This window comes from Oxyura jamaicensis, chromosome 33 (genome assembly GCF_011077185.1).
Source record: "Oxyura jamaicensis isolate SHBP4307 breed ruddy duck chromosome 33, BPBGC_Ojam_1.0, whole genome shotgun sequence".
NCBI lineage: Eukaryota > Metazoa > Chordata > Aves > Anseriformes > Anatidae > Oxyura > Oxyura jamaicensis.
This window is the reverse complement of record NC_048924.1, coordinates 1,336,359-1,357,985: the sequence shown is the minus strand read 5'-3', so window position 1 is coordinate 1,357,985 and position 21,627 is coordinate 1,336,359. Positions and strand designations below refer to the sequence as shown.

Below are 21,627 nucleotides of genomic sequence, written 5' to 3'. Positions count from 1 at the left end.
TTTCTTTCTTTCTTTCTTTCTTTCTTTCTTTCTTTCTTTCTTTCTTTCTTTCTTTCTTTCTTTCTTTCTTTCTTTCTTTTTCTTTCCTTTTTATGGCTGTTGAATGGGAGACAACTCCCTTCAGAGTAGCATATGAATATTTGTAGACCTGGACACTCCACCACTTATAGTCAAAGAAGACAGAATGAGGGCATCCGAGGCCTGAGATGAACTCCTCAGACAGGGTGGCCAATGCTCGGAACAGGAGGGGGGAGCTCTCAGGTGTTCACACGCTGGCACTTACACTTAGATGAGACAGCTCACAGTAAATGGAGTTTTGAGATGGACTGATATTCTTGAACAAGTCGGGTGGTTGCTCTGACTCCCCTGGTAATTAGTTCCCTATTGTTAGAAGTTTATGCAGGTACATCACACGCTTGGCACTGCCCTTTGCACCCCCCGGGAGCCGGGCTGTTGGCTGTTGTACTGGCTGGGAGCTGCATAGCAAATGAATCTTAGACCTTTTCCCCTGTGCCCCACTCTTGCCTTGGCGTGCCCTGTGTTTAGCTTCCAGGTGTTTTACATGCACAATGGGGAGAACTAGTGCATTGAAATCAACAGCAGACCTCCGCTTGGTGCTACGCTGTACCTGTGTTTTGGCTGCTGCTGGGGAGATGCAGGAACTGTGGATGAGGAGTAAAAATCTGTGCCTTTAACTGGGCAAGGCCCTAGGAAAAGTGCTTGTTATCTGCATTTGCATTTGCTGTTCCACGTCTTTAATTAAAAGGTCCACGCAATAGAATAAATTACATATGCATTTTTATTAGACAAACACCAGAAAGTGAAGAGAGACAAACAGTCATGGGACACATTTTATATACAAAATCCGGCCAAAAATGCTGAGCTGTAACAAGCAAGTTGCAAATTTAAAACAGTTGGACTCATGTTCAGTAGCAGAGCCCTACACAACATGTGCTAGAAAACACGGCTGAGAGAGGGTTCCTAAAGTGAGGCTCCTGTGCGACAAGACATAGGGTTTAGGTGGCCCTCGTTCCGTTCACCCCAACTATGCTTTAATAAAGGACCAGTGTTAAGGTGTTTTCTGGCGAGTGAAGGCGTCTGAAAGGAAACTTTTAGCTTCTGTAACTTCTTCTGGTGGAGGAAGTTGAGACAAACTTCACGCTGGAGCTGCTGCCACCTCCAAAGGTGGTGCTGCTCACCCCAGGACCGCTCCCGCAGGTGAAGCTGTTCCCCATGTTACAGATTCCCCCTCCCATGCTGAGGTTGCTTCCTCCTCCGTATCCTGTTCCCACAGTTGTTCTGGTCACAGCTGCAAGGAGAAGGAAAAGCTTTCAGTCTCTTTGGGTATTGGCTTCTCAGTACAGAAACACAATAAGGCTCAAATCAGGTAATTGCGTATATTTTAGAGACTTACAGATATTCACTGGGACACCATCTCCAGCCAGCCTGTTAGGGAACAGAACACAGCAATGTAAGACCATAAGAAAGAAGCCAGTTGATAGCATGAGAAAATACATGGGACGTTTTTTAGAGACCCCTGGGGAGAAAAATGAATACGTGGCATAATTCATGGATGCTTCTCACAATGTTATTAAATTAACCAGACAACCTTTCCCCCTGCCCCTGGGTACCCCCTTTAGCATTGCATTTCAGAAACACCAAGCATCACCAGCACTTTTGTTGGATCCTCCAACACCAGGACTAGAAGGGTCGTGTATCCCACCCACCTGCACTCCTCGCCCTCCAGCAGCTTCCTGTAGGTCGCGATCTCGATGTCCAGGGCCAGCTTGACGTTCATCAGCTCCTGGTACTCACGCAGCTGCCGGGCCAGGTCTGCCTTGGCCTGTTGCAGGGCATCCTCCAGCTCAGCCAGTTTGGCTTTGGCATCCTTGAGGGCCAGCTCCCCGCGCTCCTCAGCATCTGCGATGGCTGCTTTCAGGTTTGCACACTAGGGAAGAGAAACCTTTGGTCAAATTGCGTGTATGAGTCTTTGGCTTGTTCTACCCTGAAACCACAAGGTCTTATTACAGCACCACTAGTTTAAGCGCTTTTAGCAGCAGTTCTGTTTTTGAGAGAAAAAGGGTCAAGCTGAGCAGAATTTGCTTAGGTTGCTTTTGATGTTTTCCTTCCTCCCTTCCATTCTGGGGGGTAAATTGGTTAAAAGGATGGATTTTCCTGCCCTTTACCTGTTTCTTCACGTTGTCGATTTCAGACCGCAGCCTCTGGACGTGGCGGTTGAGCTCGGAGATCTCCTGCTTGGTGTTGCGGAGGTCGTCCCCGTGCCTGCCGGCGGTAGCCTGCAGTTCCTCGTACTGTCATGGAGAGAGGAACAACCGGTCAAGGTAAAATCCATCGTTTTTTCAGTAACACAGTGTGTGGCAGGGTGGTTGCTTGAAAGCATTGGATGCCTCCCCAAGCCCACACTAGCAGCTGAGTTGCTGCTGTGCAATGCACAGTACTGGAGAAAGTTTTCTTGGAAGAGTCAGTCCTTTTCTGTTCAAGACAAGACATGAAGATAACAGCACGGAAAACCCCAATTCCTTCACCTTGGTTTGGTACCAGGACTCGGCTTCAGCCCGGCTCCTGTTGGCGATGTCCTCGTACTGAGCTTTGACCTCTGAGATGATGCTGTCCAGGTCCAGGTTTCGGTTGTTGTCCATGGTGAGAACGACGGAGGTGTCGGAGATCTGGGTCTGCATCTGAGACAGCTCCTGCAAAGTGCGCAGCGACTAGGTGAGCTCACTCACTTGAGAGATGCCTTTTCATCCTTACAGATGAGCATGCAGACCTGGGAGAGGCTACAGATTGTTATCTAAGGAGCTAAGACAGTTGGTGTAACTCTAAAGAGGTAAAGGATTTAGCATCTCCTGGGGGAAGAAATTAAAGGCTTTCAGAGGAACGGAGGGAGGGAAGCTCCGAACTGAGGACTGAAATGTCTTGGGAGGTGGTTGTACTTACTGCTTCGTAGAGGGCTCTCAGGAAATTAATTTCTTCAGTCAGCGCATCTACCTTGGCTTGTAGTTCAACCTTGTTCATATAGGAAGCATCTACATCCTGGAGGACGAGAGAATTAGGTAATAGATTTTAAACTCTTGTTCGCAAGTCAGGGATGTGCTTATCTCCACAATAACAGGCCAGGGAAGAAGGCATAAAAAAGCATTTAGAATATGAATGGATGGATTTGTGAATGAATAGGTGATTAGAGCTCTACAAATAATCATCAGATGCTGTTCTGCAATTTGCTCTCACCTTCTTAAGTGTCACAAATTCATTTTCTGCAACTGTACGCCTGTTGATTTCATCTTCATACCTAATGGAGGGAGGCAGAAGAAGCATTTGTTTAGGCAAGTAACAAACGGAGGTGATTTTAGTTTGCTGGAATGAACTTCCTTAAGAGCATTTTGCATACAATGATCTTTTCTTTTGCAGAGCATCTGAATAAGAGACCATGAGCATGTTCCTAGGCTAAACTAGTTAAAACAAGTACATCTAATTTTTTTAAAGAATCTCTGCTGTTCCTTTTTTCATCTTTCTGGCCCTTAGTCATACTCCTCTTGCTTGTCTTAAGCAAATTAAGCATGCTGTCCTGAAACTTTCAGACCTACCATGTATTTTTTTTTCCTCAGTAGGTAATTTAGTTAATAAGTCTTTGATCATATTCTAAATTATTCACAAAATGTTTGTGTATTTGGATCTGCTACTCCATTACCGTTTATCTTGAGAAAATGGCACAGCCTTTGCTGTCGGGAATTCCTGTGTCCTGGTCTATTTGTTAGAGGACTTATCTGGATCCCCTGCTTGGCTTAAGGATGTCAAATGGAGAAAGGCTGCACCTATCTAGGTAGGTAGAGCACTCGCTCAATAGACTTACTTCTTCTTGAAGTCCTCAACCAGGTATTGAGTGTTGACGAGCTCTCCCTCCAGCCTTCCCTTGTCACTCAGCAAACTGTTCAGCTGCATCCTGAGGTTGTTGATGTAAGTCTCAAACAGCGGCTCCAAATTGTTTTTAACTGTTTTCATCCCCTGCTCCTGAAGCAGGCTCCACTTTGTTTCCAGCACTTTGTTTTGTTGCTCAAGGAATCGGACCTGCAAGCAGAAGTATGCTGAAGATGTTTTGAAAGAGCAGAGATTCTAAGAGAGCTTCCCTTACAAATGTGGGATCTCAGTGGGTGAAGTACCCTTTCCAACTGGTTGTCATAGCCAAATTCTCCTCTGACAGAAGCAGGAATTTGCTATTTGACTGCAGGGGCCCTGGTCAATATTGAAAAAAAAACGCTGGAACGACCACAGATTTCCTTGCACGTGCGTTCCTTTCTTTCCTTTGATAAAGCATGCAAGGTGCATACATTTTGTGTGAACCGTGCATGCAAAAACAGATAAGGAATAAAACAGGGTATGAACACTTATTAAGAAAAGAATAATGAAGTGCCAGTTTCCCCTCCCTTCAGCATAGCTCCTACACCCCACAAAATCTCCAAAATAATGTAGTGTTTTCCTTGAAATCAAAGAGGAGCTGCTCAACCAAGAGAAATCAAGCAGGTGCTCTTGTCTGTCTAATACAGTTAACAAGGAAATGAAGTGGCTCAGACAGAGTCGGATCAGATTTTGCTCTTTTGAACTAACAGTCCAAACATGCTGGTACTGTTTCACTCAGAGCTTTAAATGCCTTTGAGGAAAATTCAAGCAGCAAGAAGCTTACTTCTCCCTAGGGCCAATTTATGCGCTTCCTTTCTTGGTTGTTTTGGATGGGTTGCTCTCATTTCACTTGAACCATCTAAAAACCTGTTATCAAGGCTCTTGCAGTGTGCTCAATGCAAAGAGCCCAACACCTCCATAAGGATGGAGTTGTCTCTAAGAGCTTTCTTTCTCCACTGCCTACGAGATGTTAAGCAGCAAATGAGGAGGACCTCGAATACTGGATGATTAATTCATAGCAACCACTATGCAGCAGGTACCATTGCCTGGAATTTCCAGGGACTGAGGCATCTTCCAGTCTCACTCCTGATTTTCATTCCTTCTTGATCAGCTTATGTGCTCATAACGCCACTAAGAGTCCCCATCAAAAAATGAGGGCAAGATATTTAGGGAAGCTCATGTCTCACCTTGTCAATGAAGGAGGCAAATTTGTTGTTGAGGGTTTTGATTTGTTCCTTCTCCTCCTTTCGGATCCTCTGGATGCTGGGGTCAATCTCCAGGTTGAGAGGTTTCAGAAGGCTCTGGTTGATGGAGACTTCGTGGATGCCCCCAGCTGGGCCACCCATGCCACCACCAAAGGCACCATATCCATAGCCAAGGTTAGCTGGCATGCCAAAGCCACCACCACAACCGTACACACTACCAGCGCCACCACCAAAACCTGCAGGTCCGTAGAAGCCACCACCCCTTCCAGCCACGGAGATCCTCTTGCATCCTCCAACATTGTAGAGGCTTTTGCTTCCAAAGCCACCACCGACCCTAGCGAACCCACTGCCAGCATTGCAGCTTCCGACCCGGGTGACGGAGCGTGAACTGAAGCTGGTGCGGCAGGTGTTTGGGACGATGGCTGAAGCAGCGCTGAAGCCACTTCTTCCCCTCTGAATCCTCACGGTGGACTGGCGAGACATTGTTGGCTTTGGGTTGGGATGGATGCTACAGCAAGAGCAAAGGAGCAAAGGTGCTGGCCTGGAGCAAGGAGTAGGAGGAAAAGAAGAAAGATGAACCTGTGCTTTTCACGAGCTCAGGAGAGCCCTTTTATGCATTTATGAGACTGGGATGGGTTTGATGAGGTGGATCATCTTTCTGATTAATTAGGCTTGGCATGTCCAACAGCATTCTGGAGAAAGAACTCATTCCGCACACACGCCCTTCTGAAATAATATAGCCAGGTTCTGAGCAACAGTGGTATTGTTTGGGAATAACTGTCGCCTTCTGCCGTCTTTGTAGACAGCCAGACTCTTCACCGTATCAAAGCATTTGAAAGTTGCAGTTGAGTCACTTTGAGCACAGGGAGGAAAACACCGTTCAAAATGCCTGTCACTCAACACCTCTTGCTTGAAAATCTCATCCCTCAGGATTGCTTTTGCCCCTTTTCCGTTCATGAGTAGAGTTTTTAACAATTACAGTCCCGTGTGTTTTAGGGAAAGGAATCTGTGTCAGGCAGAGCAGTGCTTTACAGCACGCCCTGCAGTATATTGTTTTATGTTTTATTTTGTGGTAAGTACTACATGGTCCCCTTATGCAATATATCTGCAGAAATGCTTCTGCTTCTGTCTCTACATAGGCTCAGCTCCCAGGGCTGATCTGTTCTGAAACTCCTGCTCCTGTGGACTAATTCTTCTGTCACTCTTAAAAGGAATAAAATAAAATTAATGTAGGAATGAAAATGAAACATTTTGTCAGGGTCTTTTGTTCGCAAGTATATTTTGACAGTGATATTCACAGCTGCCATTGAGCTCTAGCACAAATAGCTGTGCTAGTCCTCTATTTCAGTTTTGATGTTTTAGGAGGATGGAAACAAAGGAACAAAACAAAATTTTCAAGGCGGAGGAAAGAGGGTAGGAATGGGAGCTACTTTGAATCCACTGGCTCTATGGAAATGGAGTGCTCTGGGGTTGTTCCCAACTCCTCGTTTATAAACACGAAGTAGTTTCCCAAAGATTTAATCAGCTCTTTCAGCAATGCACATCTGAAAGTGTGATTCTCCCTGCATGAATTCACTAGAAGAGAGCTCCACAGGATTCCCTCTGCCCAGATCCACAGCGGTCTGCACACAAAGACATCCTGGACCTGGCCTTTCTCAGCCACCGATACCAATGCAGCCCTTTGCTTTGCCTGTAGCACTGCAGGCAGTTTGAGTAACAAGTTGAAGAGAAAATGTGAAAAATAACTTCATTCTGAGGCATGGTGAGTGTTTCTGGCCCTCGCTTTGTTTCAGGTAGTTCAGGAAAAGATGATTCATATGTAATTTATTTATACAAGAAAGTGAACTTGCAACCGCATCCCCCCGAACAGCTTCTCGTGTTGTCTGCAGGGCTGAACAGCTGCTGGCTGTGGAGCAGGAGTAACGTAATGCCGAGGAATCACCGCTGAGCAGGGGGTGTGCTGCAAACCGCCCCCGCCTTGCGAGGCAAGAGAAACCCCCACAAGTGCATTGGGTCCCCGTTGCTCCCACAACAACTTGCCTTCAAAATAGTTTGCATTTACACTGGTGTTTTGAAATGGTGGAGGAGAAGAAGTAGCAATTATTTTATTTTGGTGTCTTTTACAAGACTGAGCTTTTATTGTAAGCAAGAGCTCAGTCTTGCAAATTTTGCCCAGAGGGTCTGTTCCTTGGGTCTGACTGTTGGCACACTTGCACGCATGGGAACTGGAGTAAATGGATTGTGAGCAGCAAATCTACATCTGAAGGTCGTGGATGATTGATCCACCCTGGGGCTTTGCCTGGGGTTGGTGAATGTCATGACGTGTAAGTGTGAGGTCGATCCCCCACAGTGTGCTTGATTCATATGAGGCACAAGATACTTGAAGGCAGATGCAGGTTGCCAGAGACCTTAAATGCCTAAGCTCCTTTGGGAATCGCCGTCTGGGGTGCTATCCATCCCACGTCACTCTATCTAAAAGTTTTTCTTTTTATTCTTGTGTAGGCAGGGGAGATCACTGCCCAATGGCAGATTCTCCCATCCGAAGGTGGATGGAAGGAGAGGCCCCTGGAGATGGCCTTCCACCTCCCCCAGCACCATGTGGGGAGACCAGGAGGCTGACTCAGGGTGTGCAGAGTTAGCCAGGCTGAAACCCACCCTTGGTTACTAACAGCATGATGCGTCAGTACTTTCCTTTTTCCCCTCAGGCTCCCTTTACATATGAAACTTGTCTTTTTTGGCTAAAGAATACGCCAACTGCGTTGGAGTCCATTGTTAATAATAGTAATAATACAGCTCCTCCAACCAAATAAAAAGAAATTAATTTCTTTCCATTTCACATTTGCACTAGGGTGGAGGTGATGCGGTTGTCACTCATCTGGAAGGAATTTGAGAGGTAATTACAAAAGGCAGAACTGTGAGCACAAGGAGCTGTAGCTACAGGTTTGGGGTATGGGGTGATGGCAAGGGGGCCCCCACCCTGCTCTGTTGATGAAACACTGGGTTTCCAGGTAGCTCCTGGGGGAGTGTCTCCCATGCACGCTGCAGCTCCGGGCATGTAAATGAATTTGCTGCTCCGATGAAGATAGCTTGCCCTGATATGGACTTTTCCTCCTCCACCAGAACATAATGCTTGCTCTCACTCAAGCTGTTCTGTAGTTCTTCCTCCTAATCAAACAAAGGGAGCTGTGTTTGGGCAGGTCCTGCCGGCTGAGAGCCCCCATGACGTGGCGGAGGCAGGCTGCGAGGCTGAGCCGGCTCCAAAGCCTTTTCCATCCCTTCCCCTCCTCGTTTCTTCCTCCCAGGCTGAGCAGAGGGGGCAGGCAGTGGTGTGAGTCCCCGACCCAGAGGCATCATGCTGACAGCAAGGTAAAAACACTCCTTTGAGGGTAGAAAAGTGCATTCTGGCTACATCAGGGCAATAAATGAAACTCAGACCCCACTAGTAAGAAATTTGAACTGCTTTCCATGTACCCAGCAAGCAAGAAGCAGATATCTCCAGCAGTTTTTCGTCAGCTCCTGTCCATCTCTGCCTCTCTCCAGCATCTGCCCTGGAAGCCTTCGTCTGGTGATGGATGCCCTTTCTCAGACAAGGCTGAAATAAATCCTTCGGAATGCACCCGTGTGTCTTTGCAAAAACACACGCATTTATAAAATCAGAGCATGTCTCACTAACTTGTGTCGGTTCACCTGTGCTACCTAATCTCAGTTTAATTATCAGTAAAGTCAAGGCTGTAATTTACGTTAATTGTTTAAATTAAAGCCTTTGGGTTAAACTTGGGCTGCTAACCTAAATTCAAACCCTACTCATTTTGACCGTAATTTACTATATCATCCTGAGTTAATGAAGTCCCACTGGTTGCCCTGAGCTTTTTCCATGGTGGACCACACGACTTGCAGGGTCCCTGCGCTGTGGGGATGGGAACCTCCGAGAGCTCCTGAGCGGGACGCAAGTGTCCGTGAATCTCATTTCCCCAAGGGATGAATTAGGATGAACTCCTCAGAAGCTTTCCCATAGGTGTTGCCCTGTGATGGGCGTTGCAGTCCTTTGAGCCTGTTCCCAGCAGTATCTGGAGGCCAGTCAGCTGTAACTACTACATGGCTTTGAAGTGTAGGTGTGACCTGCTTTCCCCAGATAATTGTTTTCTGTGCTAGCGCAGAGACTCCGATGCAGCCCAGGGTTTTGGAATAACTTTGCCTTCATTATTGTTGTTGTTGCCAGATGCTGTATACAGACCAGGGAGGTCTTGTTTCACCCCGTGCTTTGTTGCACTTAAAAGAGCCTCTGACCTTAGGTTGGTATTAGCTGATACCTCCTTTCTCCTGCTCTGCATGCAACACTGGTGCTTACGTGGTGGTACCTGAAGGATCCTAAATATCCCAACTTGTGTTGTAACGCCTCCTGAGCAACTTTAATCCCTGAGTAGGGCTGCTGGGGCTCTGATCTCCACCAAGCTCCATGTGGAAAGCAAAATCTTTCAGTGTTGGAGGTTATTGCAGCAGTATTGTAACATATTCTCCTTTCTCTTGGACCTAGGGTATAACTATTCTCCTGATAAAGAAGCCCGTGCACTGAAGCACTGCTGCTGGAAAGCCCCGTTATTTCGGATCAGCTCTGTGCAGGCACGTGGCACGCCCCCCAGCTCTGTCCTGCACCGAGACCGCTCCCGGTTCAAGGTTCCTTGCAGAGAGCCATAGCGCTCGTGTGAAGTTTAATTTCTCCCAATTAAAACAAACAGCACCATTCTCAGAGCCGGTAAGATAAACAAGCATTATTCAAACAAGCATTATGTCCTGGAAAGCGCACCCAGTCCCGGTGTGCCGAGGTGCAGGGGCCTTATGTTTATTCACGGTGCAGTGCCTCACTGCACCGCGTGTGAGCCCCGAGGTCCCTGGTGCTGTCCTGCGGCACGTGGCATCGCCTGCAGCCCAGCTCGCCTGCCGGACTCCGACCTCCGGCCGGGATGTCGCTGCCCTGGTTAAACAAGGACGCTCAGGCTGAACATGCCTCGCAGACGGGAGCTGGGGATACTGCTGCATCCTGCATTACCTTCCCTGCAGCCATTTCACATTGTACTTTGTTTCTAGGCCATGTAAATCATTTGAAAATTAAAAAATAATAATTTTTTTTTTTGGATGGAAAATCTCCGTTTGAGTCAAAAAGCTGCAGTGTTTCATTTGGGAATTGTTAAGGGGAGGTATTTCAGCATTCCACAAACATAATTGTTCCCATAGGAAATATTAAAATTAGATGTTAGTTTATTTTTTTTCCCCTAATATTTAAGTTGCCAGCTCAAATTACTTGTCAAGATTAACTTGAATTTTTGTGTTCTCCAGGTCTCTGCAAACCAGAAGATGGCAACTAGATGACTTTTTGCATCTGCTTTCTTGGAGAAGTGCCAGGGGGGCTACAAAACCCACCCCATGGAGACAAAAGAGTGACTGATAGCTGCTTGCTGCTTTTGCATTTTTTTTTTTATTTTTTATTTTTTTTGCCTTGGTAGCATCTTCAGTGCTCAGATTGCAGGAGAAGGAGCCAACATCTGTGGCAGCAGACTGATGGAGGCTGCAGAGATGCCCAGGTACTGTGGGGATGGGTAAGGGCTTGGCAGCGGGGCTCACGAGCAAGATTCAGGTATGGTGTTGGTTGTGGCCCACGTGTCGATGCAGCTGATGGCACAGCAAAGTGTTATGTATGCTTCTGTGAAACACAAAACAGATTTTTGAAATTTTCAATTAATTATATATACATATATGGTTTGATAATAAAAGCCCAGTTGGGTTGCCCTGCCTGTTACAAAGAAGACTGCTTTGCCAGCTTCACTCTATTTCCTTAAAAGTCTAAGAAACATGGTCAGATGCTTGCAGACTGATGATGGCAGTTAAAACAGATGAAGCCCAACCACTCACCTTTCCACAAAGCCTTCCCAGGTGCAGACGGGCTGCCCCAGCTTTCCAAAGGCGCCGTTTCCCCTTCCTGTGTTCTGGAGGGGATGCCCGTGGGTGTGAGCCCCCGGGGAGCACCTGTCACAGCTTCCAGCCCTTGCAGGGCAGCTCCCTGCCTTTCTCTTGCTCTGGGCCCCCACCTACTGGAGACACCCGGCTGGCTTGTCTGGTGTTCACACACCTCCGTGCTGCACGATGGGTGCCTGGGGCCCGGCGGGGCTCGGGAGCTCGGAAGTGTTTCCCTGTGGTGAGCACTCCGGAACACTGTGCACGAGATGTTCTTGCCTTGCAGCCTCACCTCCCTCTCCCTGGAGACCTTCCTGGGGGTACCCACAGTTGGATTTTATAGGGGATGAGGGGTGGGTTGATGGACGCCAGGGACCAAGGTGGGATGCTTGTCCTTTGGGCACGACATCCCCAGAGGGCTGCGGACCCCTCCTCTGCTCCCCTCCCTTCATGCTCCAGCTCCTGGGTCCTTTGGGGCTGGGTTCCCACCTCACCCCATGCTTCCCCATGCGCCAGGATTGGTGCCTGGCCTTGCAGCCTCGCAGGCAGCAAGAGCCAGGAGATGCCCTCGGAGCCACAGGAGGGAGCCCAGGAACAGCACGGGAGCCTGGCTGAAACCCTCGTCCCAGCAGGTCTCAGAAACCTCCTGGAGGGTGGCTGGGAGTTGGGCAGCTGGGTGCTACAGGCACAGGTTCAGTCACAAATGAACCTGAGGCCCCAAAACAGCTCTTCCAAAGGAACATTTAGCAAGCTGCTCATGAGTGCAAGGGAAACCTCGATGCCCAAAAACCGCACGTGGTGGGATATTGGGCACTTTGCCCTTTGTCTGACCCCCTTTGCTAGTGCTGCCCTCCCTCCGTTTGCAGTTATGGTGGTGTCTGACTGCTCCATTCACCTCCTGGGGGCTCAAATGCAGAACTTACCACTGCTCACCGCCGTTTAATGCTGATCTCGCCATGTCCTTTCCACGGTGCTGGAGGTTTGCTCCTGTTTGTGGTGTGAACCTGTGGCCAGGCTGACCATCCATCCCACCCTCCTCTCCATCCTCCTCAGAGCCACGTCGGAGTCTGAGTCCTAAACCTGAGCTCAGTCTCCTCAAGGTCTTTTCTCATGAAGTGCCTACAGAGTCCTTACTGCAGCTGGGGCACAGCACACACCAATACCCGGTTCCCAGCAGAGAATAGAGTGAAGCAGCAAAAATTAAAAATGAGAGATGCTCTTTATTGGACAATACAGTATGGTAGGAAATAAAGAGGCTATAGCCATGGGGACAAGGAGTTAGAAATCAGTGTGGCAATTCATATACACAGAAAGCAGTAACCTTTCCCACAGATGCCTGAGAAAACAGAAGGGGTTGGAAAAATCTTTAGTTGCAGATGAAACATTTGGAGGTTGTAACACTTGTTGTGGGCAGAGGCTTTTAGAGCACCTTGGAGCTCTTTTCCTTGCTGAAGACCCAGGACTGTGGTTCACAAGGCTGTCCCCGTCGTTTTAGGGTGAATGTAACGAATGCGTGTGGCCAAGTGTGGCTTTCCCCATTCAGCAAAGTGCTTCCACTTTACTTTAAATTTGCGACTCCGTGGGGAGAACAAGAGAGCAATGAGGACTGTGCTGGAAGAGGGCCACCGCTGGGGACTGTGACGGCTCTCCAAAGCCCTGTTGGTGACCTGTTACAACCTATGCTTTAGCCAAAAGTGCTTCATATTCTGGCAGTGGGGTCCTAGCCTCCTGCCACTGCCCCAGTGGATGAGGCTGGAGGGAGGAGAGGGTGCAGCTCAGCTATTTACACCATTGATTTGTAGGGCAGCACTTGCTTTCGGAAGGCAGGAAACACACCGTCGTCCACACGGGGAACGCCAGGCTCACCATCCTTATCTGATGGTCTTTTTGCTGGTGGTGGTCTTGGAAACGATCCGCACGCTGCCTCCCGTGCTGGAGCTGACGCCTCGGCTGCTGTTGGAGCTGAAGCTGCTGCCTCCGCCATAACTGAGCCCCCCGCTGAAGCCTCCACTTCCACCTCCGAAGCCGCCGCCGCCGCTGCTGCTCATGCTGTAGCTGCCGCCGCCGCCTCCCATGCCGAGTCCTCCGCCCATGCCGAGTCCTCCACCCATGCCGAGACCTCCGCCCATGCCGAGACCTCCGCCCATGCCCAGGCAGCTGCCGCCACCGCCGCTGTAGCCCATCCCGCTGGAGCTGCTCACCACGGCTGCAGGGGAACATGGTATGTGCCCACCTTAGGGACCCGCAGGTCCCCGAGGCGGGGGTACCTGGCCCATCGCCACCATGGCAGGGGAATGGGTGACCAGGGCTGTAAGGGGGGGAGGTACTCACAGACGCTCACGGCTCCGACTCCCTCTCCGGCAAGCCTGTTGGGGAAGGGGGACGTAAGTGAGAATGCGAAAGCACAGGCAAGATACAGTGCTGGCCACTGGGACCAGCTAATTAGACTTTGTGGCCTTCTGCAGGGGCTGTCCACTGGTGGGGTATGGCTGCATCACAGGTGAAAGGTGACAATGCTCACTTTTCTTAGTGCATCAGGTGCCAAGAGCTGGAGAAACCCAGCTTTTTCTAGAAACCTCACATTTTAAAATATCGCCCCTCTCTACCCTCTTTTTAAGTCTCTTGATGCTTCTGGCCCTTGGGGTGAGCTCTGTCTTTGGACCCAAAGAAACGCGCTCTACTCTGAAGAGCAGCACGCAGCAGGACCCCGTGCCTGTCCTCACCTGCTCTCCTCGCCCTCCAGCAGCTTCCTGTAGGTCGCGATCTCGATGTCCAGGGCCAGCTTGACGTTCATCAGCTCCTGGTACTCGCGCAGCTGCCGGGCCAGGTCTGCCTTGGCTTTCTGCAGAGCATCCTCCAGCTCGGCCAGTTTGGCTTTGGCATCCTTGAGGGCCAGCTCCCCGCGCTCCTCTGCTTCAGCAATGGCTGCTTGGAGGCTGGCACACTGGAAGAAAGGGAAGCCAAGAATGGTTTATCTTGGGCTACCCAAAGCTGAGTATTGCTGTGGTATTGTGGATACTGGCTGGTGGCTCCCAGCATGGCATTAAGTCCTCAGGGGCCGTCAGAAAGGTGTCACAAGGTAGATGGGGTGGGGAGGGAGCTGCAGCCATAGTCCTGTTTCCCACAAAAAGGAGAAACATCTGCAGCTCTTTGCTTTTCTGGGGTGACCTGAAAGCTCACAACTCGCTTCTCCGGCAAGAAAGGCACTATCACAGCACATCCTCACATTAAGGGACCTTCTCCAGCATGGAGAGACAGAGATGGCCGTGCCCTCTTCAGTGCAGGGGGGGATCCCTGGCCTTTCAGCCCTGCTCCAAAGCCAGGAGCTGGCTCCTTCCATGCCTGGAGTCTGCCATCCACCATGCAGGAGCATCCCCACCATACCTGCTTCTTCACACTCTCAATCTCATTTCGCAGCCTCTGGACCATCCGGTTGATCTCTGAAATTTCTATCTTGGTGTTACGCAGGTCATCACCATGTCGCCCAGCAGAGACCTGGAGCTCCTCGTACTGAGATGCAGAAAGGAGGAGAGCACTGGTTAGGAGCCGTGGGGAGGATGAGTGGGGCTGGGAAGGGTGAGGGGCATTCAGGGCACGAAGTGCAGGTTTAGGGGGACTACAGCCCTCTGAGCAGCCTGCCCATGGAATAGCAGCTCAGCCCATAGTTGCTAAAATGCACCACAAAGTCAGCTATTGCATTGCTATGAGTTGTCACCTAATATTAAAAACCTGAAAGGAAAAGAGGAATGCTCTGTATCTAAGGCCAGATCCACCTGTGACTCGTTGTGAGCCCAGGATCAAGGCATTTAAGCATCTTGTCCTCTGGTTTCACAGCAGGGAAAGTAAGGTGGGTCCAGCATAGCCGTTCACAAGCAAAGAATGGCAATCTGTATGCACGAGCTCATTGCAACATGCACAGAAATCAGTCTGTTACTCCGGTTACCCACCTTGTTTTGGTACCAAGCCTCAGCCTCTGCCCGGCTCCGGTTGGCAATGTCCTCGTACTGCGCCTTGACCTCTGCGATGATGCTGTTGAGGTCCAAGTTGCGGTTGTTGTCCATGGACAGGACCACGGAGGTGTCAGACACTTGCTGCTGCATCTGGGACAGCTCCTGTGGAAGATGCAAAAAACCTGAGTTTTCTGGTCTCAGGGGTGGAAACCATGCTGATGAGAGATGGCTTTGGAGCCCTCTCTGCCAAGCCATTTCCTTGGATTTCTCTGTACTCTGCCTCTCCTTATCTATCATTTCTATCTTATGGCTACGTTATAATTTCAAAAAGGTGGTGACTGCTTCGTCTTTTATTGCTGTACAGCACTGAGCGTGACAGACGGAGCTCCAGAACATGGGAAACTGTACGGTGTGGAGCTGTGGAGGATGTTATCGTAGGGAGGACTGACCACTTACCGCTTCGTAGAGAGCTCTCAGGAAGTTAATTTCATCTGCCAGCGCATCTGCTTTGGCCTGCAGCTCAACCTTGTTCATGTAAGCACCATCCACATCCTAAAGAAAAGAAAACCAAAGACATCTGGGTGAAACCACAAAACAAAAGGGCACCAGGAGGACCCTCTCTCTGCTTCCAGGTTTGTTAATCTTTAGGCTTGTTTTTATGTTGCTATGATTAAGGCATTTTCTAACATAATGCCAGACACTGTTTGTGAGCCAGAACAAGGCTTTGGGCAGAGGGCAAAGCTCGGATTCATGGGGGTGTGACTGGAGTTAGAGTGGGAATGAACAGCAGGCAGCCAGATGGTTTGGCGCTGCAGCCAGAGGAGCTACCTCCAGAAAGCAGGGCAGCTCTTCCCAACGTGCCAAAAGGTGCTGCTCCCTTGCCGTGGAGCCGGTTGTGCCCATTTGTAGGGGTATATGGAGGAGTACCCAGCCCAGTACCTAGTCCTAGCCGTGCCAGCGCCATATCCTAATGCCTGACCCAACGATGGGGTTGGAGGACCCCAGCTCCCATCAGCTTTGCTTTGGCTTTGTGTGCTGAGCTCATTTCTTTGCCCTCCCCCGGCTCCCACTTCACTCACCTTCTTGAGAACCACGAACTCGTTCTCTGCACCGGTGCGGCGGTTAATCTCATCTTCGTATCTGTAAGGATAAAAAAGGGAGAGGGTTTGGGTGGAAATGAAGAGCCAAGGCAGCATGGGAAGCAGAGGTGGGACCACTCCAGTCCCAAATAATCAATTCTGGCTCCCAGATATATTCCTTATTCCCAGCTGTTTACGGTCCAGAGCAGTCGCAGAGCAAGTGATCACTTACTCTGAACCTGCAGGGACTCCATGGTGTGAGTAGTCCCAGCTAAAATTAAAAGAATCCAATCTCTGCCCTTAAAGTCAAGCTCATGCGTAGATGTGAGCAGGATGAGAACCCTTTGCAGTAAGAAGCAGCAGCAAGTATTCGTGGTGACCTTTGACCAAAGCAAAGTTATGCAAAAGCTTTCAGCCTGGACTGCAATAGCTAACAATGTAATAGTTTGATATTTGATATTTTAATAATGCTAATGGCTCTGAATAACCTGCTGCAGCATTTAATTAAAAAAAAAAAAAAAAAAAAAAAAAAAGCTGTGATTCTTTAACCATGGTTGTGCAAGAGCAGATCATTAAGTAAGCCTCAGATTATGTTTCTGGGGAACTTTTTATGGCTCTGAGCAACATCCTCTCATCAGATAATCAGGGCAGGGCTTAGCTAGAAAGTAGATAGAATGTGGAGGCTGTTGCGGCTAAGACCTGGATTTGAAAGGCAGGTTTGTGCCAGTCCTTTAACTCCCACTGGCAGAGATATCCCTGCAGCTGGATCTCCGGGTGGACAGGAGATGAAGTGAAAATGAGCCCATGGACTGGGAGCTGGCTCCAGACTTGAAACAAAATGCATTCTCTTGCCCAGGTAGTAGCTCCAAAATCCAGGCAATCTCATTTGTCATTTTTGGACTGATCAGGGTTTCTAAAAGCCTGCAATGCATACCGAGACCTGAAATGTACCCAAGGACAACATACCAGAAGCTAATTCATGTCAGCCATCCTGTCAGCTCTAAATGCCGATACATACCCCCCACCCCAAAAATCTATTCACAAGCTTAACTCTTTAGCATAAACATATCTCAGTCCTCCAGGGTGTTTTTCTCGAGTTTGCACTTGGCCATCTGGTTGCATAAGGAAGATATTGTTCTCTCCAGACTCCAGCCAAAGAAAATTGAACTGCTTCACCTAAAAAAAAACCACCTAAATGTCCCTCATAGTCAGCAGACTCTGGCTGGCATGCCCTTAAAATGATTCATCCCGCCTCTGCTGGATGCCTTATCTCAGGCTGGGACTAATTGCCACCCCAGGAAAATTCTTTTCTCTGGTTTATGTGAGGGGGAGCTGAGGCAATGGGCAAAAAAAAAAAAAAAAAAAAAAAAAAAAAAAAAGAGCTGAGCATCTTCCACGTGATCAGAGGTGAGCGAGGCCAAGCACGTGCGGCTTGCCTGGGCCCCTCTGGAAGCTAGGAACTTCCTTTGCAAAAAGAGAAAATTGGGCATTTTTGGAGCTGGCTGTTTATGGCTATGTTTCATCTCCTTTTGCATGTCATTCATACTCATGAGCTATGCATTTTGCTATTTTCAGGTATCGTTTAGGGAAGCCCGAGGGATCTGACCAGGACCTCCATACACTGGAGCTGCTTCCGTGGGTGAATGAATCCTGTGATAAATGCTGAGCCTGCGTGCAACCAACATAGCTAGAGGTAACTGCAACCAAATTTTGGTTTTGTATGTTCATTTTGCTGGGAAGAGGAACCCAGTGCAAATGCAAGGCATGCGCCAGAGAGCGCAAACCACCTGCCCTGATTTTCACATCTATTAATCTACACAGCGCAATCTCTTACTTGTTCTTAAAGTCTTCCACCATGTCCTGCATGTTCCTCAGCTCAGAGTCCAACCGTCCCCTCTCTCCCATAAGACTGTCTAGCTGCCGCCTGAGGTTGTTGATGTAGGCTTCGAAAAGGGGCTCAAGGGACTTCCTGGTGACCGTGTGGCCCTGCTCTTGCAGGAGGCTCCATTTGGTCTCCAGCACTTTGTTCTGCTGCTCCAAAAATCGCACCTGAGAAAACAAAAACAGGCACGCGCTGAAACCCATCCGACAGCGCACAAAGCCCCTTGCCAGGGACAGGAGGGATTGTTCAACACGGAAAGAGACAGCAAAGAGACTGGAATTAGGATCTTTCCACAGGAATTTAGGGCACCAGATTCTCTAAAGTAGGACAAGCAGCTGAGACGCCTGGGGAGAATTTTCAAGAGCCATTAAGCCGGCCAAGCACCTGTAATTGCAACTTTAGCTGTTTCTCCCCCCGCTGGATGCTCAGCCCACCTTACTGGTTTAAACTAGTAGTATCCCATTGAGAGGCATGGAGGTTTGAAATTTACAACCCGTGGAAGATCCATCCTCCCAGCATTTTTTTATGGGGAAGGGGGGATTTCCAATTTAGGAAAATGAGGTGCTGAAAAACTCATCCTTGCAAAGAGCATGAGACAATTCTTAGTTTTCAGCCAAACCTGTGCTGTTTGTCGGTTGGGATTAGTTCAGGCAAGCCCCCAAATCCAAAGGAAGTTTCTTCCTGTTCTTCTTTCCCGAGGCAACTGAGAATATGCACGGGCTGGTGTTTAAGACCAAACTCTCACCTTGTCGATGAAGGAGGCAAATTTGTTGTTGAGGGTCTTGATCTGCTCCCGCTCGTGTGTTCGCACCTTCTGGATTTCTGGGTCAATATCCAGCTTGAGGGGTGCCAGGAGGCTCTGGTTGACGGTCACTTCGTGGATGCCACCGGGTGGGCAAACAGGGAACCCGGGGCCACCTCGACCAGCAAATCCAGGACCTCCCAGCCCAAATCCACCACCCAGCCCATAGCCGCCACCACCACCAGCTCCTCCTAAGCCAAAACCAGCGCCTGCACCACCACCATAGCCAAGACCAAAGCCAGCTCCTCCACCAAAGCTGTATCCGCCACCGGCTCCACTCCGTAGACCTCCACCGACTGAGCTGTAGGAAATTCTTTTACTTCCACCTAAGTTATAGAGACTTCTGCTCCCGAAGCCGCCACCAGCTCCGAAGCCTCCTCCACCTCCAGCTCTTCCTCCTCCAACTCTGGAGACAGAGACAGAGCTAAAACTGCTTCTGGTACTACTGCCACCTCCTACGATAGCAGAGCCTGAGCTAAAGCCCCTCATGCCCCCTCCAGTTGATGATCTGTAAGAGATCCGACTCATGGTGGCTTGTTCAATTGGAAATGCAAAGAGCAGGAGTGGAAAAAAAAGCTGGTGAATAAAAGCTGAGCAGCAGGAAAGGAGCAGAGGGCAACGGAGACAGAAACCCCTGTGATGGGAGAGCTCGGGAGCCTCCTCTTTTATCTGCTTGGAAAACTTGGCACGGGAATTCAGAACTTGACGTGCCTTGCAGCAACTTGCCTTGTCAAACACACCTAGACTACGGCGAGGCGCTGAAAAATGCATTGTTTGCAGGCAAGAAAGTAACGGAGTGAGGGAGCTACCCCCACCCCCAAAGCCTGGTGCTCTGAGTCATGAAATGAGAATTGAATGGGACGACTCGCCGAGGTCTGTGCTCATGAGCAGGACGCAACACGATTCTCCCGAGACCCTGGAAGCCAGTTTTCCTTATGCCAGCCAGGGCTCACCCATTGCAGTGAGCTTCCTTGTGCTGAAGCCTTTGCAAGGTGAAGTTTAGGGTTCAACACATCACACGGCGAACAAAGCAGCACAGACAGGGGCTGATCTTTCCGAAACTGCCCTGTCGTGGTGTCCATGCCCTGTTGTTGGTTTGGGAAAGCTGAGGCTGAAGGTGATTTTACTTCTCAGCACAGCTATTTTGATTTCTTTTGGAAAAGGGCTCTAAAGGATCGCAGGCTGGTGGAGAGGAGCTGGGTGGAAGTTGTCTCCTGGTAGTATTTTTTGGGATCTTACCAGAAAGTTGCCTCTCCTCTTTGCAGGAGGAACTGAGAAATTAGTTATCATGGCTTTCAAAGACAGCGAGGGAATCGCCCTTCCAAAATAATGTGAAACTGCATTAAATAGTACTATGGCACTTCTAAAACAGATATTAAAGAGATGATTGAAAGGGTTGCACTTGTTTTGAGTCTTCTCGTCAGGCTGAGGGTTCAAAAGCTCTCTGTGAAGTGGTATTTTTATCACTCCCCCACCATATTTACCCTCTAACCAGCAGCTTCCACATCACTGCTGGCTCCTCGAGATGTTCTCTGTAGGGGAATTCGCCCACTTTCCTTCCAGCTTCCTCCCACCCCTCCTTCGCTCTGCTGAGATCATGCAGTCGGATGATTTTTGAAAACATCTTTGGCCCCTTGATCTTGAGCTCTCAGGTGAACCCAGGGGCTGAGATGGGGTTGGGTCGTGTTTTGGGATGGTGCAAAGGCAGGAAAGCCAGGACCTCATCCCTCGTGCCCACAGAGAGCTGGATGTGGGTTACAAGAGATGTCCCCTCCTTCCCACCCAAAGCAAGTCTGCAAAGCAAACTCAGCCCAGCCACATCCTTGTGCTGCAAGGGCCACCAACCTCCATCGGGTTGTATGTCAGATGAACTAATAGTGCACAGCAGAGAGATAAAACTGAATCAAAAAAGATTTTTTGAAATTGGCTACGTGAGCAATAAGTACGGGAACTTAATCCAAAATGAGTTGCTTAAGGGTATCTGCAGCATCTCATAGCTTGTTTCTGTTGATGTGCTTCCAACTGCCGTTTTCTCTGTCTGGGAACTTGAAAGAACCTGAGCAGAAGGGATTTTTTTGTTTGTTTTCCTTATTGCAATCATAAAAGCCGGCGCTCACAACTATCATCTCCTGCAAGCGCTCCTGTCACCGCCTATTGCCAATAGCGTGAGTCACGAGCACCCGAAGCGCGTTCGGGCGAGCTATCGGGGAGCCGATCACCAGGCGTGCTGCACGGGAGCAAGCCGGGCGGTAGCAAGGGGGTGCTCTCGCCTCGGGAGTGGAGACCGGGAACCCGCCGGGTGCTGCGCAATGAGCTGGAAATGCCAAAATTCCCAGGAAAACTGCACCCACACTCGCGCATCCTGAAGCTGCTGTAGCCAGCATCGAGCCCTGATTTAATGGGTGATGATGCAGGTAACCCCAATAACTGCTGCTGGTTTGGATCAGCAGCAATCCCAGGAATGTTACCAGGCTTATACTGGTATTGAAACTAAATAAATTGTGTTGGAAATGTGGCAGATGTACAGAGATTTGGTTTCCAAACCTGCAGATGGGAGTTGGCACATGTGAGCTGGATCTGGTGGAAGGGGGCCAGGCAGCAGCGGCCGGGAGCCTGCCTTTGACTTCCAAAGCGCTATGCAAAGTCACACCTGGGAACCAGAGCACAGGCTGCAAATGCTTTAATTAAAGAAAAGAGAAAGGATTCATGTTTAAGGCAGTCATTACCTCCCCAGCTCTTCTAGGAAAGCCTGTTGCTGCAGACAACGGTAATTAAGTGGAATATTACAAAGGGCAAAGCAAATGATGGTTTAGGCACAAAAAAAAAAAAAAAAAAAAAAAAAACA

General features: G+C 49.2%; 2 protein-coding genes and 1 long non-coding RNA gene across 3 annotated transcripts in view; 1 reads left to right on the top strand and 2 right to left on the bottom strand.

The window, feature by feature from the left end:
- The window catches only part of LOC118155560, a 25,296-nt gene extending 3,669 nt beyond the window's left edge, over positions 1-21,627 (top strand). Inside the window, exons 2-4 of the long non-coding RNA XR_004745912.1 lie at positions 2,213-3,841; positions 15,384-15,651; positions 17,674-21,627. This is a non-coding gene — a long non-coding RNA (uncharacterized LOC118155560). The remainder of the gene's footprint in view (positions 1-2,212; positions 3,842-15,383; positions 15,652-17,673) is intronic.
- LOC118155558 (keratin, type II cytoskeletal 5-like) lies at positions 790-5,603 on the bottom strand. Its single transcript, XM_035308884.1, has 9 exons — positions 5,103-5,603; positions 3,872-4,086; positions 3,250-3,310; positions 2,959-3,054; positions 2,547-2,711; positions 2,187-2,312; positions 1,728-1,948; positions 1,415-1,446; positions 790-1,309 (listed from the first exon to the last, which is right to left on the bottom strand). The coding sequence occupies exons 1-9, from the start codon at positions 5,601-5,603 to the stop codon at positions 1,113-1,115; spliced, it is 1,614 nt and encodes a 537-aa protein (XP_035164775.1). The 3' UTR covers positions 790-1,112.
- Positions 12,258-19,310, bottom strand: LOC118155542 (keratin, type II cytoskeletal 5-like). Its single transcript, XM_035308865.1, has 9 exons — positions 18,726-19,310; positions 17,933-18,147; positions 16,099-16,159; positions 15,476-15,571; positions 15,017-15,181; positions 14,454-14,579; positions 13,793-14,013; positions 13,401-13,435; positions 12,258-13,275 (listed from the first exon to the last, which is right to left on the bottom strand). Exons 1-9 carry the CDS (start codon positions 19,308-19,310, stop codon positions 12,941-12,943), a joined length of 1,839 nt encoding a protein of 612 aa, XP_035164756.1. The 3' UTR covers positions 12,258-12,940.

Excerpts from the sequence above, each read along its gene's own strand:
- LOC118155558 (XM_035308884.1), bottom strand. The coding sequence starts at position 5,603 with ATGTCTCGCCAGTCCACCGTGAGGATTCAGAGGGGAAGAAGTGGCTTC. Across the intron at positions 3,311-3,871 it reads GTTGAGGACTTCAAGAAGAA|GTATGAAGATGAAATCAACA; the intron begins GTAAGTCTATTG and ends TCCCTCCATTAG. Across the intron at positions 1,949-2,186 it reads TCGACAACGTGAAGAAACAG|TGTGCAAACCTGAAAGCAGC; the intron begins GTAAAGGGCAGG and ends TCTCTTCCCTAG.
- LOC118155542 (XM_035308865.1), bottom strand. The coding sequence starts at position 19,310 with ATGAGTCGGATCTCTTACAGATCATCAACTGGAGGGGGCATGAGGGGC. Across the intron at positions 15,182-15,475 it reads TGAGAGCTCTCTACGAAGCG|GAGCTGTCCCAGATGCAGCA; the intron begins GTAAGTGGTCAG and ends CATCTTCCACAG. Across the intron at positions 14,014-14,453 it reads TTGAGAGTGTGAAGAAGCAG|TGTGCCAGCCTCCAAGCAGC; the intron begins GTATGGTGGGGA and ends CCTTTCTTCCAG.